Source organism: Diabrotica virgifera, chromosome 3 (genome assembly GCF_917563875.1).
Source record: "Diabrotica virgifera virgifera chromosome 3, PGI_DIABVI_V3a".
In the NCBI taxonomy this organism is placed as follows: Eukaryota; Metazoa; Arthropoda; class Insecta; order Coleoptera; family Chrysomelidae; genus Diabrotica; species Diabrotica virgifera.
Window position 1 is genome coordinate 142,926,857 of NC_065445.1, and position 21,374 is coordinate 142,948,230.

At 32.3% G+C, this 21,374-nt stretch overlaps 1 protein-coding gene across 3 annotated transcripts in view; it reads right to left on the reverse strand.

The window, feature by feature from the left end:
* The window catches only part of LOC114333437 (SWI/SNF-related matrix-associated actin-dependent regulator of chromatin subfamily B member 1-A), a 48,759-nt gene that overhangs the window by 13,112 nt on the left and 14,273 nt on the right, over window positions 1-21,374 (reverse strand). For 2 of the 3 annotated variants that reach the window (XM_028283305.2, XM_028283307.2), the window contains exons 5-6: window positions 10,550-10,761; window positions 4,193-4,508 (exon numbers count right to left, since the gene is read on the reverse strand). In XM_028283305.2, the coding sequence (XP_028139106.1) occupies window positions 4,193-4,508; window positions 10,550-10,761 (528 nt within the window). Of the gene's footprint in view, window positions 1-4,184; window positions 4,509-10,549; window positions 10,762-21,374 lie in introns of those variants that run through there. The other variant, XM_028283306.2, reaches the window with a different exon arrangement.

Here is a 21,374-nt window from a genome sequence, read left to right on the forward strand (position 1 = left end):
AGCGAAGTGAAATCAATTTGTGATGAAAATGTGGCCACTAACTACCATTGCTACACTGTACTAACTATAGTACCTGTCAGTTTTTTTTTGTTTTAACATTTTTTAAAAACCTTTTTATTTGTGTGGGTTAAGGGACATTCAGACATATTGGGTAATAGTATTGCGGATTCAATAGCTAAAAATCCACTAAAGCACCCTCATATATTGATTGAAGAACTTAACACATGTGATCTTTTTGCATATGTTAAACAGCATAATTAAATGTAAATGGGATAGACGTTGGATTCAGTTGGGTGAAAGTACAGGCACTAATTTGTTTAAATTACAACCAACAGTAGCTGTTAACCAATTTTACAAAGTTGTTGCACTAAGTAGAAATACAGTATCGACCATCCTAAGATTAAAAGTAGATCATGGATGTTTTCCGAAGCATCTACATAAAATCGGAGTTCTCCCAACAGGCAGATGTGACTGTGGAACTAGCATAGCTAATCTTAGTCACATATTTTTTAACTGTCCCTTACATCTTAATTCAAGTATGTGGCTGCTACAAGAATTGCTGAAAGCAGGTTTAACTACTCCCCTAGATTTAAATGTACTATTAAGTGAAGATAATATTAAAATTTTTAAACTAATTATGACATTTCTTCAAAAAATTTAATTAAAAGTGTGAATATAAAACTAATCGTTTGAATGGATAGGTATTTCCTTTGTATTATGTAATGTATGAATGAGATATTTCCTGTAATTAATTATATTATTTTGTAACCTATGTATGTTCGAAAAAAAATATATATATAAAAAAAAGATTAAAAAAAATAAAAAAAAAGATAAATATATACAGGGTGCGGCAAAAGTCAGTTCCCCGATTTGCACAATCGAAAAATATCGGAAAATGAAAATGCAAAACGTTTAATTAAGTCGTAAATTTGGGTTACAAAGGTGCATATAAAAATCTAAGCTTTATTTTCGAACTGGTGTCCATCTTCCTCGATACAACGTTCACAACGGCTCGCAACGCTACGGCATGTTCGGTTGAGGATTGCCTTGTTCTGACGGAGGTGTTCAAATTCTTCCTCAATAATTTTGTCTTCAACTGTGGGAGAGTTTGCGGTCGCCTAGCATACACACTATTCTTCAGCAGACCCCATAAAAAGAAATCGCAAAAGAAAAACGCGTTCTTATTTCGTGTATTTGCCGCCCGCCTGCATGTTTAACTCGTTACTAACAACGCACCGACACACACAACGAACAGCAACACGTGACAGGCAGATGAACGAAACTCAAGGTTAACCCTACAAACAGTATGGGACACCTAGCTGTTATGCGAGGCCGATTGTTAGCATGTACTTATAGCGCTTATGCACGAAACTACATAGCGGGAACTGACTTTTGCCGCACCCTGTATATAAAAAAAAATAAAAAAATATTTAAAAAAATCACTAAGAGGTTCTAAATCTCCGAAAGGATGAATCGGATTTAGTTCCTACCGTAGTGAAGGAAAAAAAATTAGCATAGTTGTATTTATTAACATAGTAAGTAGACATTGTTATTTGTAAGCTTTATTTTTTTATTATTCTTTATTTTTAAGTGTATACTGGACAATTTTGTACTTATGAACGAATAATAATTTTATATAGTATTTTTAATACAAAAGCGATATTACGTAGGTCATAACGTAGTTAGTGTATACGCCATTGATTTAAGATGTTAGTACTTAAGGGTTAAACATCGATTGATGAAATCCCGAAGAGTTTTTTGCAATACAGTATTCAAAACTCCTTTGTTTTTTAATTCCTAATCACGCGTCCGCGACACTATTTTCCACCGTTGCATGTGTATACAGTATGGTGCAAATGAAAGGAATAAATTCGTTATTTCGTAAACCGGCGACTTTAAGGAAAAAACCAGAAACAGGTCGATTTTTATTTTTAAGTTATGATATTGTGGCATATTTGGTATACTAGTGACTTCATCCGTCTGGGCGTGATGACGTAATCGATGATTTTTTGAAATGAGAATAGGGGTCGTGTGGTAGCTCATTTGAAAGGTTCTTCAATTTTCTATTCAGTAATGTAAACATTTACATAATTATTTATACAGGTTGTTTAAAAAATTTTTATTAAATTAAATTGTTTGACAAAAAAAAAGAACTACATAGAAGGACACCCTGTCTAAATAATTATATAAATGTTTATATTACTGAATAGAGAATTGAAGAACCTTTCAAATGAGCTAGCACACGACCTCTATTCTCATTTAAAAAAATCATCGATTACGTCATCACGCCCAGATGGATGACGTCACTAGTATACCATATATGCCACAATATCATAACTTAAAAATAAAAATCGTCCTGTTTCGGGATTTTTTCTTAAGTCGCCGGTTTACGAAATAACGAATTTATTCCTTTCATTTGCACCATACTGTCGGTGGAAAATAGTGTCGCGCACGCTTGATTAGCAATTAAAAAACGAAGGAGTTTTGAATACTGTATTGCGAAAAACTCTTCGGGATTTCATCAATCGATGTTTCAAGAATATTATTGTTTATTATTATTATTATTTAATCGATATTAAACCTACCTTGGCAACATTCAAATTTTCAGTTTTTCACATAGTTTTTGAGGGTTAAAAATGGCCGATTTCGCAATTTTTCAATTTTTAATCGCTTATATGTCAAAAACTATCAACTTTAGAGAAATGTCACTAAAGACATTTTCTGTTTGGAATGATCCAAAAAACCTAAAAAAAACTTTGTTCCATGCAAAAAAAAATAATTTTAGGAAAAAAACGAAAGAAAAACGTTTAAAAAATTTTTTACCCACTGTTGGTTCTGGCAACATGCAAATTTGTTAAAAGGGGTCCTTTTTGAGTAAGATTGTGCAAAAAATCCGAATCGGAATATTTTTCCTAGCGGATGCGCAGTGGCTTTCTGGACTATTTATTTCGCGTGATTATAAAATATTTATATTTTTTTGTGAAACTTTGTGACTCACCCATTTCCTTATGCCCCGCTCAAAACGTCAGATTTTTTTACACTGTTCTTCATGTATGTACTTAACTTACCTTTTCTTAATATGAATATTTCGAGTTTTCTAAGGATAGATTTTTTTACGGACTGCCCCCAACGCACGCCCCTCTATTGAGAGTTCATATATATGGTAGGGGCACATTTACCTTGTACACATTTTTTCCCCATGTGATTTTCAGACGCGCTCGAGTAACGCACAAAATCTCCGCTTGGGCTCCCCTACCCTTAGATATCCGTCGAGAAACGAATTTGTATTACAAAATTTAATTTTCTCTTTATAATGTAATGTAAAGTTTATAGTTACAAAATTGATCCAGTGTCAATAACCTTGTAGTTGAGACACAATATACTAAATAGAAAAAAAGGGTAGCAGTTTTATAAAAACGTAGTTAAGTCCCAATTTGTCTCAGGTAGTGGGGGAGGATCTTTACACCCAACCTCATTGATTGCTTCCTTTTAACTGTAGAATGAATGAGTATGGGTGTGACTGCGAATTGATGAAAGCACAAATGCTTGGAGTTGCTCGTAGGTATCCTTTTGCTGGTTCATGTTTGATTGGGGGCACCCCGGTCGCCCCACCCGCACATGGGCTGCACGGGACGGTCGTCTTCACCGACCGGTCTTTGTGCGTGGCGGAGCAGCTGGGTGGCCACTTAACCTACGGAGTGCAGGCAGAGGGTGCCCGGGAAGAGTTATAAGTAAGGTCGACGGGTCAGACATGCTCGCCAAGAGCGGTTCCAGACCTGTCGGCTGGAGGAAGAGGAAGTGAGTTTTTGAAGATTCTCACCTCTCAAAAAAAAGTTAAGTCCCAATAATAAATTATTTACTGCTTCTTATCACATTACTATAGTTTTGCATAAGGAATAATAACACAATGTACATTGTTTGATAATATCATCTTAAGATGGTTAGAGTAAAAGCAGTGCTTTGTGTTTTATAATATAGAAGTAGTAAATTGGAGATTTATATTTCAACAAAATTACGATATTCTGTGAAAAATTATAAAATATCTTACACATCTATGTATATTGCCAACATTACTCAAAAACACAAGGTTCAGATACTCCAATAAAATCCACATTAAATATATGTCGCCAGGTTTCCTACTCACAAATAAATAAAAACTACCAAACTAAAAAGATCTACTTTTTCTACCAACCCGGCGTTGTATTCGCCAATCTCCGGATCCTTCGGGTATTCCTGTCTTGATCTCTTATCTTTTTCTCCATTTCGGCATCTGTTAAAGTTTCCAAAAACGGCGCCCATTGATCTGACTCGCTGGGAGTTCTGAACGGAACTTCAACTGTCGGAAGCGGAGCTTCACTGAAAGCGTAAGTCCTCTGATGCCACGAGAGTTGACCACGGATAGAGTATGCTATGGCTGTTACGAATTCCCCTCCTAGACCCAGCTCGGAACATAATTTGAGAGCGAACTCTTCGGCGTTATTTTGTTTTTCACTCATATCCCATTCCACCTAAAAAATAACATGAATACACATGTAATGTTTCAGCAACATAAAAATTGTTTATTTTATTCTACTTCTTGTATTTCCAACTATATTTAAAATGGCAAAAGTTATTCAAAGCTCCAAAAAGAATGACCCTTACGATATTTCAAATTATAGACCAGTGTCTGTCCTTATGAGGGACATGTGATAGAAGGCAAAAATACTCATTATTACAACTTATTATGCAAGGTAAAATCCGAGGAAAGCGAAATGTGGGAAGATGAAGAACATCCTGGCTTAAGAACTTAAGGTAATTGTTCGAATACAGTAGTGCAAAGCTATTTAGAGCGGCAGTCAACAGGGTCCACATTGCCATGATGATTTCCAACCTTCGATAGAAGATGGAACTTAAAGAAGAAGATCTGTCCTTAGCGTAATTTCCAAAGTAATAGAGAAAGTTGTATACAAGAGAATTTTAAATTTTATAGAAGAATACAATTTATTAACTCCAAACCAACACGGATTTAGACAAAAAAAGTCGACACTCACAGCCGCATGCAGCTTATTTGAGCGTATTTATGATGAATTAGATAGTAGAAAACACGTGGCAGGACTATTTTTGAAGTTATACTTCTTTACCGGCGATAGAGAGTGATTTTTTTTATATGTTAAAACCTATCAGCCCGGCGCATGCGCATTATAACTTTGTTCTGATTGGATGTTCAAATGACATGTCAAAAATTATCCGATATGGCAGCTGTGGTTTGGAGGTAAAGGTAAAGGTAAACAAATGTATAATATATTAGTTTTATTGTTGTGAGGACAGAAACAAAAAAGTTTATAATATTGTAGTGACTTTTAAACAGTTTTTAAAAGCAACAGGTACGTAATAATTGTTAATGTAGCACGAGTATAAACCTACCTATTTGATCTGCCAAAATACATAGTATGTAATACTTTTATTTATATAATTTGATTACCATCAAAATTTCTATCAATATTCACCTAATATATTGTTTTTTTACTCTATGTTTTGTTGTATTTTTTCAATTCTAAATCATTTCAATTCAAAATTAAAATAATTTGATCAATTTTCAAAATATCAAAATATCACAAGTTTAATCCGTTTAGTTAGTCGATCTTCGTAAATAATGACATATAGTGTCCGTGGCTAAGCGGAGAAGGCCAATGAATTCCAATACCAACCGCTCTTATCAGCGCTGGTTCGAGTCCCAATAGAAACTTTCTTTTTTGTTTTTTTTAATACATTTTATGATTGTAAGTATATTTATTATATAATTGTATTTTCAGAAAATACGTATTTAGTTAAAAAAAAATTCGACAATTAATGTTCAGACATCATTTGTGGCTTGTTTAATGTGTTTGTGTGTGTTTTATTCTTTTATTATTTTAATTTTTGGCACTGTTCTAATAAAAATGTTTGAGAAGTAGTAAGTATAAATTAGTTTAATATTTAAACAAAATATAAATGAAAAGTATATTAATTTCGTTTAAATCATATAATAGAAGTATAACTTCTTACGTGCGTACAAAGTACACACATTCTTTTTTTGATTTATCACAAACTTTTGACTGCTCAGACATAACATTTATTCCCAATAAATTATATAATGTTGGTTTTAGAGGGATATTTCTAGTATGGGTATTAAATTTCTTAAGTGACAGGAAGAGTGTTGTTAAAATTAAAGAATCAAGCGCAGATCCATACACTACAAAGGGGTACCACAGAGATCCTTGCTTGGACCATTATTATTTCTAATTTTTATTACCAGATCACATAAGGGCACTTATGATAAATATCAATATGTGCCGATGATACCTCGTTAATAGTCTCCGCACGTACAGTTGAGAAATTAAAAATGGTAATGAAGACTGTTGTTGACTGCTTTATATGCTGGTGTAATACTAACGGAATAATATTAAATATTGACAAGACAGAAATCATTTATTTTCAGTCATACAACTTATCTACCGATGACTATATCTTAACTATCCATGAGAGAAACAATAAATTATCTTCCACTTACTTTTCAAAGTTTTTGGGTGTTTGCATTTATTGTAGTAATCTCAAATGGTCAGAGCAAGTGAATTCAGTGAACATGAAATTAAATAAAGCTTTTTATGCTATATCTAGAATTAAAGAAACACTACCCATTTCGGCATTAATGAACGTTTATTATAGCTTTGCTTGCAACCACATGTGCTATAATGTAATTTTGTGGGGAACTCAATAGATAGTAACAAAGAGTTCATTATCCAATAAAAAATTTACGTAAAATTTTTAGTTGGGTAAAATGCTTCAGGATTTTATTAATGGATATTCGAAGAATATTTGTGACCTTTGACAACATCAAAATTTTCCTTTTTTCATATTGTTTTTCGGAGTTGAAAATTGCACTTTTTGCGTTTTTTCATAACTTAAATCGTTTATAACTCGAAAACGGCATCTTAGAGAAACGTCAGTAAAAACTTTTTTTTGTTCAGAATGATCCAAAAGCCGCAAAAAAACTTTTTCCGGAGCGAAAAGACTGACGGATTTCGATAGAACTTCAAGGCACGATTTTATCCTCTGTGCCTTTGAGAGTACTGAAAGGTGAAATCAAGGAGAGTAAAATATGTATGTGAAAACTGCGGTTTCCTAGGAAAATCTGGTAAAAATTAAATTTTCTTTTGTAAAGAAAATTCATAAGGGCTACTGGTGTCCTAAGGGTGTTAATTATGACATACATGTAATGTTAGGTAAGTGTCCGTAAAAAGGCTTAACAACAGGTCGTGGAAAGGAAAAATTTGACCTTTTAAAAGTTGCGAAAAATTCGATTTTCAGAAAAAAGAACGGTTAACTCTAAATGCCCCTTCTCTTTTTGGTTATCTCATATCACATTTTCAGTACACAAAAGGCATTAGGGATAAAATCCTGGTTGAACTTCCCTTTTATTTTTTTTGTACAAAAATATTCTCTGAGGAATATCTTTCCATGGGTCTAAGCCACACCTATCTACTCGACTTTATAAACCTAACTATTTCTTCCCCTATTAATTTGAAAAGTAATTCTAATTCTCCACGAAAGACCTTCCTTCAGCCATATGTAGACTTTTCAATTCATTTTCTTTAAAAATTAGAAGGGAGGACTCATCTGCATTTTTTATTCACCAGGATTCATTAGCAAGGGGACAACTGATCTTATTAAAGTATTGAACACATTAATTTCAGTTCCTCTGATCAGCAGTACGGACTTCAGTAGCTTTACATTGGCAAAGTTAAACTTATTCCCCGCAATAATTATTTCTGATCTCCTGGTTTACTTTGTTATACGAGACAAACTACGATCCTAGATACTTAAATCTTAATTTCTTAGAACATATTTCCAAAATTAATATTTCCAGCTTCGTCTAACTACATCACACATTCTAAGTATTTGGTATTTTACTAGTAGCCCGATCAAAGAACACAAAACTTTAACGAAAACCTCAAAGAAAATAAAGGAAAGATGAAAATTTGGGAATACGTAGTTGAAAGTGTCTATTATTATATAAGAAGAAGTTTACAATTCTACATCCCCTCCATTTTACAAAACCGGAGAGGAATACCCTCCAAAAAAGAACTTACTTTTTATTAGCTACAACTCTGCTTACACTAGGTCTAAAGACTTCATTCATACACCATTTCTTTCACTTTTTTATAAGCCATATTTTTGCTAAGATTTTTTTCGATAAAATACCTACTTTTTTAGTTATTTGCGAAAAACCGTCCAAAAACATATTTTTCTTTGTTAAAAATGAACATAATAATATTCACTCGCAAATAACTCGAAAAGTATTGACTTAGTGAAAAAACTCTATAGGACAAAAGTTGTTTAGAATTAGGCATTTTAAAGAATTCCGTACTTATTTTGAATGTATATTTTTCACCCCCGAGATTATATATTTCTGTAAAATGGAGGGTATGTAGAATTGTAAACTTTTTCTTAATATTAGACAATAGATTATTACATATTATTATATTATTAATAAGACAATTTCAACTACCTATTCCCAAATGTTCATCCTTCCTTTATTTTTTTTTGGTCAGATTGTTCTTTGATCGGGCTATAGTTTATTTTAGTCCATTTTTTTACGGTATTTGCTCTAAATTTTAAAGAACCGCTTGTATTGACATGAAATTTGGCATACGTATAGCTTGCATGTTAAAGAAAAAAAGTGATATTGTGCCGATGTGTGCTTTTGCCCTGGGGCTGACTTTCACCCCCTCTTGGGGATGAAAAAATATATGTCCTAATTAAGTCCGGAAATGGGTAAACTGACTAATTTTAAGTAACTTTTGTTCTATAGAGCTTTTTCGCCAAGTCAAGACTTTTCGAGTTATTTGCTAGTGAATATGTTCATTTTTCAACAAAATAACCACATTTTTAGACGGTTTTTCACAAATAACTCAAAACGTAAGTATTTTGTCGAAAAAAACGTTCTTACCAAAAATATAGCCTATATAAAATTACAAAAAATGGTGTACGCGTTAGGTCTCTGGATCTCGTAGAACCAGAGTTATAACCAATGAAAAATAGATTCATATTCACCAAATTTCAAATGGAATATTTCGACGTGAAATATCCAAAAAATTAAGCACTTTTTGGGGAAAACCCATTATAACTTTTTTAAAGTGTTTAAAAAAAGCTTTATTTATGTTTTTACAAAAAGTTTCTAGCATTAAATTTAAGCGAGTTACGCTCAAAATAAAGTTGGTCACTTTTGTTTTGGCAAAAAAAAATCGGGAAGACCACCCCCTAATTAGCAACTTAAATGAAATAAATAATTACCGCTCCACAAATTATTTTACTTTTATGTTGTGTCTATATGATCTGTAAGTTTTATCGATTCAAAGTGCTTATTTTTGAAAAAATTTGGTTTCAAAGTACTTAAAATTTTTAAAAATTTTAATTTTAAAAAATATGCTTTTTTTTTTCAAAATAACTTAAAAATTGTTAGAGATACCAAAAATCTCGAAAAACAAAAAAAGTCAGCATTGCTTTTCTGAATATCATGTATTTTTTTGTTTTTCTGTTAGACAAAAATTGATTAAGATTTGGTGTTTCCAAATTTGCATACATTCGTGATCAGTGACTCGTTAAACCCCTTTTAACTACAGCCCTTTCAAAAATAAGGACTTTGAACCGATGAAACATACAGATCATATAAACAATACATACACGCGTCAAGAAAATTGTGAAGTCGTAACGATTAAGTTCATTTAAGATACTAATTAGGGGGCGATTTTCTCGATTTTTTTACCAAAATCAAAAGGGGCTAACTTTATTTTGAGCGTAACTTGTTTACTTTTGATGCTAGAAATTTTTTTTATAAAACAAAAATGAAGCTTTTTTTAAACACTTTAAATAAGTTGTAATGAGTTTTTCCCCAAATGTGCTTCATTTTTGGTTATTTCACGTTAAAGTATTGCATTTGGAATTTGACGAATATGAACCTATTTTTCATTGGCTATAACTCTGCTTCTACTAGGTATAGAGACGTGATATATATACCATTTTTTTTTTAATTTTTACAGGCTATATTTTTGCTAAGAATGTTTTTTTGACAAAATACTTACTATTTGAGTTATTTGCGAAACACCGTCTAAAAGCGTGGTTATTTTGTTGAAAAAATGAACATTTTCACTGCCAAATAACTCCAAAAGTATTGACTTAGTGAAAAAACTCTATAGAACAAAAGTTACTTAAAATTAGCCAGTTTATCCATTTCCCGACTTACTTTGGAAGAATATTTTTTCACCCCCAAGAGGGGGTGAAAACCACCCCCATGGCAAAAGCACATATCGGCACAATATCACTTTTTTTCTTTGACTTGTTAGCTATGTGTATGCCAAATTTCATGTCAATCCAAGCGGTTCTTTAAAATTTAGAGGTTTTGCAATATTTTACCGTTAAAGAACGGACTATTTGAACAAATTTAAATTAGGATTAGGTACAACAAAAATTTTTTCATATATTTTGGTCAGCTGATCTTTTTTAGTTTGAAAATAAAAATATAAATATTTACCTGATCAACTAATGAAGTATTTCCTACATGTATGTTCAGCTTGATAATTACTCTCTGGTCACAATTCTCTTCCAGTATACTTGGCGGTTCGTTTGGAAAAGCTTCCAGCTGCTGTCTGATTGCTTGAGCTATGGCAGGCACAAACGTCAATGGGTTTAAATCGAGATCATCACAAAGGACTTCCGCAAATTGTTCGGGAGAAATCAAACTCTCTAAAATCAACACAAAAATGTACTTTTGTAATAGCTTATTGAAAAAAATATTAGAGCTAACTCATCTTTAGCAGTAGCAATGAGAATAATGTTACTCAAAGATGACATTCAATGAAACCTAAGTCTTGCACTGTGTCTTATTTGAATGATTCACTTCTAGGTTCATCTCGATGTTTCGCTGCAACTTTGTGTAACTTCTTCAGGAAAAAGATGGATAAGTACCTCTAATCTCGTTCATAATTGGTCTTCTTTACGTTTGTGCTGGGCATCCTAGTTTTATTTTTTCTTGAGGGTTCGACTCTATGGCAGTCTTTGCAATACAGGAGCTATTTTTATGAAATTTGGATGATCCAATCCCACTTCCTAGACTTCATTTAATTATCTAACGGCTTCTGTTCGGTCAAGTATATACACTGCGATGGAAAAAAATCGATCCACTAAAAATTTGGTTTCGAAATTTTTCGAAAAATTTTTGAAGTTTCGAAATTTCTAAACCTGTTGTCCGATTTAAGTGATTTTTTTACCACGTTATAGCCTTATTCATTGACAATATGGCTGTAATAATATTGTTGCTAGACAGTCAAACCGTCATTGTATACTGAGTGTACGAATCAAACTGTGTGTTCTTCTCAAAGTTCGCATCACCTTGTGGACTATTCTAGTACTTATAAAATACTGAAATTAAAACCTAACTATAGCCTCAGGTTTTCTTAACATTTTGTCTTTCGATTCATTCGCTTATGTTGGATAATAAAAAAGTTAGGTACTTTAACAACTGGCCATGTTCGTCATCAGTACAGGGTTTTTTTGAAATAAGTGCGGCAAACTTTAAGGGGTAATTTTACACATGAAAATAATGACAGTTTGCTTTATAATCATAATGTCCGCAAACGCTTCGTTTCCGAGATACGGGATGTTCAATATTTTTTTACAAACTGACAATTTATTTATTGCTTTAAAACCAGTTGAGATATGCAAATCAAATTTGGTGGGTTTTAAGACGTAGTTATTGCACATTTTTTGACATACAATTAAGAATTTTATATTCATCATTGGCGTGCGTACGGGTAATATTATGGCTCATAATACCCGTTTGCGCGGCAATGGTGAAAATAAAATTCTTAATTGTATGTCAAAAAATGTGCAATAACTTCGTCTTAACACACATCAAAAATGATTTGCATATCTCAACTGGTTTTAAGGGGGAGGGGGGGTATGGTTTGAAATATTTTAATTTTTTTTATTATTTCAAATAAAAATGCATACATTCAAGAATACTCTCTGAAAATTTCAGATTGATCCTTCGACCTTCGACCCGCTTTGCCGCGGCTTCGCGCCAGCACACTTGACCGTAGTGAGAAACGTTAAACAACTGTTCGCCTTCCCTTTTGTAGATTACTCCGCAATTCAAAAAACATATTTCAATGTTCATCACTTTAAGATTTGGCAGACAAATAAGAAGATGAAGATGCAGTTGTCAAAACTTTAAACGCATTTTTCTCAAAACTGCTTTTTCAAATGCGGTGGACATTGTAACTGAAAAACTACTTGATCGATCTACCTGAAATTTTGCATAAATTTTCGTTAGACATTTCGTGAGGTGACAACGTCGAGATATTTTTCGTTTTGTGCTTATTTTTTGTTCAACAATATTAAATCTGTTGTGCTTTCACAAAATTTTTATCAAAAATTTCGTATTTTTGACTTCTGAGTGATACCAAAAATTCAAAAATCATTATAAATAAAAAAACTCGACGTTGTAACCTGGTGAAACTCATATGCTAATTAAATCTTTTTGAATTTTTTGTTTCGTATGATCCAGTGATGAGTTCTAATGTCCACCATCGCAAAATCCATTATTTTTTGAGCTGCCTGTCAAAATTTGTCACCAATGGCTTATTTTTCAATATTTTGGATTGAATTTTTTCTTAAATATTCTTTGAATTGTACTTAATATATTTGTTTAATTTAAAAATAAAATAATTCTACCATAGCTTCGAAAAAAATTCACAAAAATGTGCTTGATATGTTGATTTCAAACCATATTCCTCCCCCCTTAAAGCAATAAATAAACCGTCAGTTTGTAAAAAAATATTAAACATCCCGTATCTCGGAATCGAAGCGTTTGCGGACATTATGATTATAAAGCAAATTGTGATTATTTTCTCATGTAAAATTACCCCCTAAAGTAGAAACCCTCCACACTTATTTAGAAACACCCTGTACTGATGACGAACATGGCCAGTTGTTAAAATACCTAACTTTTTCATTATCCAATATAAGCGAATGAATCGAAAGACAAAATGTTAAGAAAACCTGAGGCTATAGTTAGGTTTTAATTTCAGTATTTTATAAATGCTAGAATAGTCCACAGGGTGATGCGAACTTTGAGAAAAAGACACAGTTTGATTCGTACACCCGGTATACAATGACAGTTTGACTGTCTAGCAACAATATTATTACAGCGATATTGTCAATGAATAAGGCTATAACCTGGTAAAAAAATCACTTAAATCCAACAACAGGTTTAGAAAATTTGAAACTTCAAAAATGACCAAATTTTTAGTGGATCGTTTTTTTGCACCGCAGTGTATAATGATATCTACTTTTTAATGCAAGTTTGTCTTGCATGAGTGTATTTTAGTGTTATAAAAATCATGACTTTTAGGTAATTGTGTTAATTATCCATGGTGGGGGGTGGGGGGGGGGGGGGTTAGACAAGGATACCCAATGTCTTTTGCCTAACTTTTTAATACAGTCTTAGAACATGCTTTCAAGAGTTTGGATTGGATGACAAAGGAAATAAAAATAGATGGAGAATACCTAAACAACTTCCGTTTGGCCGATGATAAAGTCATAGTAGCTGAGGATCTAGGTATGGCAAGAGAGATGGTACAGGAACTCGTTGTGGCTACAGAAAATGTAGGTTTAAATATAAACATCTCGAAAACAAAAATAATGACAAGTTTGGTACCCAACCAGAACATCAGTATTGGTGGGAAAGAAATAGAACTCGTAGATAGACATAAATACCTGGGACATGGAATTACGATTGGCAGGGATAACCAGACTCATCGACTGAAGAGAAGAATCGTCATGGGTGGGCAGCATTTGGAAAACTGAGAGAAACTTTTAAAAGTGAGTTGCCCACATGCCTAAAGAGAACGGTATTTGATCAGTGCGTCCTCCCAGTCTTAACATAAGGATCAGAAACACTTACCATAACTAAAGCCTCGGCTACCAAACTAAGAGTCGCGCAGAGAAGAATGGAGCGGTCAATGTTAGGAATAACTCTGCGAGACAAAATCAAAAACTAAGAAATCAGGGTGACTGACGTCATCGAAAGGCTAGCCAGGTTGAAGTGGAGATGGGCAGGACACATAGCCAGAATGACTGATGGCCGATGGACAAAGAGGTTATTGGAATGGAGACCAAGAGAATCGTCTTTCGACCGCCTACAAGATGGACTGACGACTTAAGAAAGCTAAATAAAAACTGGATGAGAGCGGCGCAGGATAGATGGGGTTGCAAACGAGGGGAGGAGGCCTACGTTCAGCAGTGGACATTTGAGGCTGGATGGATGAATGAATGTTAATTATTCAGATGATTTTTGCTATATATGTGGCGAATAATAATAGAAAACAGAGAGTTTATGAAAATGCATACATGGTCCCCTTTAGTACCTATTCATTTAGGAGATCAAGTTAAAAGTTGGTCATTGTATATTGTGTGGAAAACGTGTATTGAGCATCTACACCAGTGGATAAAAGTATGAAGAAAATGTTTGAAATTTAGGAGTCAAATGGTACCAAAGGGAGGGAACCAAAAATCATTGTATTATTTCTTTTTTTGATTAACTATTTAGATGGGAAATAAGCCACAATTAAATTGAAAAAAATAATTGTATTAACGTTTCGAAGCCCAAATCGGGTTTCGTTGTCAAAATACAAAATACTACTAGAATAAACAAGAATGTTGTTGCTAAGTAAAAAAAAATCTTCTAATAATTTATTTAATCTGACTCATTTATATTGGCAATTCAGACGTATATTATACATTTTAAAGTAGAAGACTTTAAAATGATATCGCCAATATTTATGAGTTGCGTTCCTGGGACGACTTTACTAAAAGATAGTTCATTCGATTATATGAAATTTTTCTTGTCTAATGAATGTTACTGGTAACAGTATGATATTTAGTAACTTGCCTATATTACCAGATAAGTTGAAATTTCTTCAGACAAACTATTTAAATATTTCAAAGGAGTCTTCCGAGTTGCTTAATCATAGACTAAAGACAAAAATCTTGTTTCTCTAGGACAAAAGTTACGCATTATTATAACACATGAAAAAGACCTTAGGACCAATTTATTTTCAAAAAGGGTGTTCTAGGTATTTTGCAACGACAGAAAAAGAAAAGACTGTTAGAAAAGATGTCATCAAGCGATTAGTGACTTTTTATGGATAGTTTCAAAAGAAGTCTGGGATGTCCAAGAAACCTATTAACAAGACATGAAACATAAAAATATGTAGTTCATAAAATAAATCATAACAAGTGCCTAATTTTCAAATATCATAATATATATTTTGAGTTTTTTTTTTGTTTGTAACTCAACTTAATACATATTGTTGAGTCCAGGGTTCTTTACCCGTGCGTCATCATTTACTAAACGCAACAGCAAGTGTCAGAAAGTGACTACTGCTCTGATCACGTGTTATATACCTAGTATAAAATTTGACGTTATCAAATAAATAGAATGTCAAAATGCAGGTTTTGCTTTAAAATTTTGGTGCATAATTACAGCTACATTTGAAGTAGCTTAATAGATTCTTTTTTTTTTCTTCCTTATTGGCTTTGGATTACTTGATCCATTCAGCCACGATAGATAATAAATTACTGTTTGCTACAATATTACAAATATAATATATTGCATTACATAATACATTAGGTACATGTTCGCACATATAATACTTATGCACGCACATACATACATACATATGTAGAAGTGGAAACATTTAATTGACCAGTAGGTATACTCCTCATTCATGGCCCTAACCAACTTAAATTAATTTACAAATAATTAAATCGACAAAAAAAAACTACATGCTAATACTAAATACTAATACTAAATGCTAATAAATATATGTTTTTTTTACACAGCGATAAGGCTTCAACCCGGATCAACCCCGCGGAGGTTTACACCCTCTTTGTGTTTTTAATTTTTTTTTTCTCTTTTTTATTTTTTTATAATTTATTATACTTTTTTTATTTATTTATTTAATTTTTTTTTTAATAAGATTTAATTTTTTTTATACATTTTTTTTGTATACATATTTTTTTGTATATTTTTTTTTTATTTTTTCAATATAAACTTTTATACAATTCTATTCTTATTACCTCCCTGCAAAATCTACTTAATGAACTTTCACATGGAGACAATATTACATAATAAGGATAAACATAAAAAAACAATAATTATTGTTTAATAAATAAATAAATATTGTATAATAAGATTCTTTTAATATCATTGATTACAGGAGTTTGTTAAAAGTACTGAGGAATTACTTAATGAAAATATAAAACCGTTTTGGAGGTTGGTTAATTCTATGCGGAGTAATTTTGATATTCCTGGTTGTATGAAGTTGAATGATTCTGTCTATGGTGAGCCTCAGTCAATTGTTCATGCTTTTGCCACCTTCTTCAGCACTGCCTATAATACTTTCACATCTTACACTGATGACTGGGTTGATCCAGCTGATAGCAATCGCTGCCTTATTCATTCTTTTACTGTTAAAATAACTAAAGTTTTGGACTGCTTGGATAATCTTGATACTAGTAAAGGCCCTGGCCCTGATATGATATCGAACTTGTTTTTAAGGAATTGTTCATTTTCTTTGTGTAGACCATTATGGCTTATTTTTAACAGATCCTTGGCAGAGGGCCATTTTCCATCACAGTTATAAGAAAGCCTATGTGAAACCCATTCACAAATCTGGCGATAAGTCATTTGTTTGTAATTATCGTTCAATAACAATTCTTTCTGCCATTCCTAAAATTTTTGAAGCCCTGGTAACTGATTTCTTGACGGATAATTTGAAAAATCAACTACATACTGCTCAACATGGTTTTCTGCCTGGCCGTTCTATTTCGACCAACCTTCTTCTTTACACGGATCATATTGTAAATGCTTTCGTGGACGGTTTGCAGGTGGATTCCATTTATACTGATCTGTCCAAAGCGTTCGACAAGGTAGATATTGCCTTTTATTGCATAAACTGGAATGTTTTGGTGTGAGTGGTAAACTTCTTTGCTGGTTGAAAACTTACTTGCGGGACAGGTCTTTATGTGTCAAACTGAATGGTTTCACTTCTAATGAGTATTTTCCACTCTCAGGAGTGCCTCAGGGGTCCCACTTGGGACCTTTATCGTTTGCAGTTTTTATTGACAATGCTATTAAATCATTGACTGACTGCGAAGTGTTGGCATATGCCGATGACATAAAGTTGTTTTGTTCTGTTCGGGATTACTCTGATTGGACGAAAAGTATTATTTATTATTGGATAGACAGTTCCGCCCTTGCTCAATGACGGGAAAAAACAAGCATCAAAAATACACAACATATATTTGTCAGATTGTCATTAAAATTATTAGATTGATTGTCATAATATAAAATCACATTTTTTAACAATTTGTAATTAATTTTTTAGCTGAATACAAGAAGTTTTTAATATAATATATTACAGTCCATTCTATCAGAAGTTTGTCCATAACATTTGGTACCTTCGAGCCCGAGAAGCATAAAATTGTGTCCGATCGAACCCGATGATTGAGACAATGGTCTAATAGATCCAGATGGGTATGAAGATTATTGGTTTTTGAAGAATTTATGATTCAGCCAGATTGGATCCGCTCTGCCGATTGAATTAAATGTGAGGTTTTTCCATTTATTATCTTGATTGTTCTTTGTTTATCCTTCATGTTTATTTCCTTTCAACAAAGTGCCAATAAATTATTAGATTTTTGAGGATTTTGGGGTTCAATTAAAAATTTTGATTTTGCGCATTGAATAGTTGATTTATAACCTATAATTTTATTTAGCTAAAAAATAATTACTTATTAGATTGATTTGTACACCTTTGTGTGTATGCAAATATGTATTTGAGTTGATTTGGAGTATTAGTTTGTGGAATGCTATACGATTTCTGATTATTATTAGTAGATATTGCTATTATTATTGGATTTATTTAAATATAAATGATTATAGGACCATAGCCAATATTCGGCTAAGTTTGATTATTAGATAAAAGACAGATTTAGATTTGACTTTTATTAGTTGATTGATTAGCGTTGATTTTTGAGTTCGTACAGTTAAATAATATTATTTGCTACGTATTTTGATTAATATAAAGCTAAAAATGCCTATGAAAGCTTCTGATTTTCGTCAATTATATCGCAAAAGAGATATAATTGAACAAAGATTAAACAATTTTATTAAATTTATAGAGTCGATGACAAATATCGCGATTAATGATTTAAGCGAAGACCATTTTTCGCAAATAGAATGGAATACTGAAAGAACTGAAAGTTTAGTTACGGAATTTGATGAAATCCAAATGTCAATTGAATTAAATTGTCAGGATCAAGATATTCAGCAAGAGTATGCGAAAAGACAACGATTAGATACTATATTTTCAAAAACTTTGTCTAAAGCAAGAACGATTTTAAAAAGAAAATGTTCCGATTCATCCAGTTCAGAGTCGAAAAGGTTAGATATAAATCATGAATATAGTGGATTAGAAGGTGTCAAATTACCTCCTATTCAGTTACCTGTCTTTCATGGAGACTATTTGACGTGGATTGAGTTTAAAGATACTTTTGAAGGGTTAATTCATAATAATAAAGTATTGGCAGATATTCAAAAATATCATTATTTACGTGCGAGTTTAAAAGGTGATGCATTGAAAATTATACAAAGTTTAGATTTTTCTGCACAAAATTACAATTCTGCATGGCAGACTCTATGCAACAGATTTGACAACTCTCGGATGTTAGTAAACAATCATTTAAAAGCTCTTTTTGAGATTGAAAATTTAAATAAAGAATCTGCATTAGGTCTTAGAAGCATGATAGATTCAGTTAAAAAGCATTTATTCGCTTTAAAATCACTTCAACTACCGACTGAACATTGGGATGCTATTATGGTGTATTTGGTAAGTGGTAAATTGGATAAATTTAGTTCTAGGGAATGGGAAAAAAGAAAAATAGATAATTCTTTGCCAAGTTTAAACGAATTTCTTGAATTCTTGAAGAATCGTGCTGATTTTTTGGAAACTATAGAGTTAAGCAATGTGACAAAACCGGATTATAAATCTAATTACCAAGATAAACGCTCTAGATCTCTGCTAACTAGTAAAAGCAGAAGTTGTAATTTTTGTAAACAAAATCATTTGATTTACCTATGTGAAGAATTTCTTAAACTTTCAGTAGCCCAAAGATGGGATAAAATAAAACAATTAAATTTATGCCGAAATTGTTTATGTACCGGACATTCCTACAAACAATGTAAATCGTTCGGTTGTAAGATATGTAAAGCCAAACACAGTTCTCTTTTACATGAAAATAAACCATCTGATATTCATGTTAAAGAAAACAGTTCAATTAATTTCAACCCGAACAATGATTCCGAGAATGAACCAAATAAAGTTAAGTTGTCAACTAATACTTCAGAAAATAATGTTAATAGAAATGAGATTGTTTTAAAAAATAATTGTTCAAATAATGATTATGTACTGTTGAGTACTGCTAAAGTTAGAGTATATGATAGATACGGAAATACTCATATCGCACGAGTAATCCTAGATTCAGGGAGCCAATCATGTTTTATTACAGAGGATTTTCTAAGTAAACTCGATTTAGACACAAATAGAGCAAATATTTGTGTTTCAGAAATTAATAATTCCGTTTCATCTTTAAATAAAAAATGTCAATTAAAAATTGGTTCTATATTAAACAATTTTAAGTCAAATTTACATTGCATAGTGGTGCAACAGATTACTGAGAATTTGCCAACTTATACTTTTAATGTCTCAAATTTCTCAATACCCCCTAATATAACTTTGGCAGATGATTCATTTAATGTAAGCAGTAAGGTAGATATGTTACTTGATGCTAGTTTGTTTTGGGATATAATGTTAGATGGTCGCATAGATCTTGGAAAGAATTTACCCTCCCTCCAAAATACTGTTTTTGGTTATATTGTGGTTGGTAAAGTTCCATATCCAACAAAAAATCATATTGATGATTTACAATTAGAGAAATTTTGGTCTGTTGAAGAGCCAAAGTCTCATATTTCTTATTCAAAGGATGATGTTTATGTTGAAAATCATTTTAAAAATTCATTTTCTCGATCAGAAACTGGTCAATTTATTGTTAAAATTCCCTGGAAGGAACATCCTTCTGTCCTAGGCGATTCTAAACAATTGGCTGTTAAAAGATTATTGTATTTAGAGGATAGATTTAAGAAATGTCCCGAACTTAAAAATGGTTATTTAAATTTCATGAAAGAATATTTAGATTTAGATCACATGTCAATTGATTATAATTTAGATGCGGAAGGCACCACAGAACCTAATTATTTTTTACCACATCATGGTGTTATCAAAAATGAAAGCCTGACAACCAAACTCCGTGTTGTTTTTAATGGTTCTGCCCCATCGACTAATGGGAAGTCATTGAATGATATCCAATATTCAGGACCAGCAATTCAAAATAATATTTTGAGTATTTTGATTAGATTTAGACAACATGCAGTTGTTGTTGTTTCCGACATCAGCAAAATGTATAGGATGATACTTGTTCATCCCGATGACAGAAGAATGCAAAAAATTGTCTGGAGGAATAGTCCTTCTCAGCCAATTTCAATTTATAATTTAAAAACCGTAACATATGGCACTACCAGTGCGCCATATCTAGCCATTAGGTGTATCCAGCAATTGTCATTTGATAATAAAATCAAGTTTCCTGAAGCAAGTGAAATTATTCTGAGAGATTTTTATGTTGACGATCTCATTACTGGATTTTCAAGTGAGGCTGAAGCTATTAAAAGATGTGATGAAGTGGTCAAAATATTGAAGTCAGCTTGTTTTAATTTAAGGAAATGGTCTTCAAACAGCCAATTGGTATTAGATCACTTTAAAGATTATTCCGATCCTTTAAAAGTACTTAATTTAGGAGATCACGAGTGTATTAAAACTCTTGGTATTCAATGGTCTAGTAAGTTAGATATTTTCAGTTTTCATGTTGAAAACCCTGATCTTTTATCAAAAATAACGAAGCGCACAATGCTTTCTGCAATCGCAAAAATTTATGATCCCTTAGGTTTAGCCAGTTGTTGTATAATCCTAGTAAAAATTATGATTCAATCTCTTTGGTCGTTAAAACTTGATTGGGATTCCGAAGTCCCCTCTGATTTGTGTGATAAATGGAAAAAGTTCCAGTCTAAGTTATGTCACTTAAATGATTTAAGAATTCCACGGTGCGTTCTGAGTAATAAACCTAAAATAATAGAATTACATGGATTTAGTGATGCTTCACAATACGCATATTGTGCAACA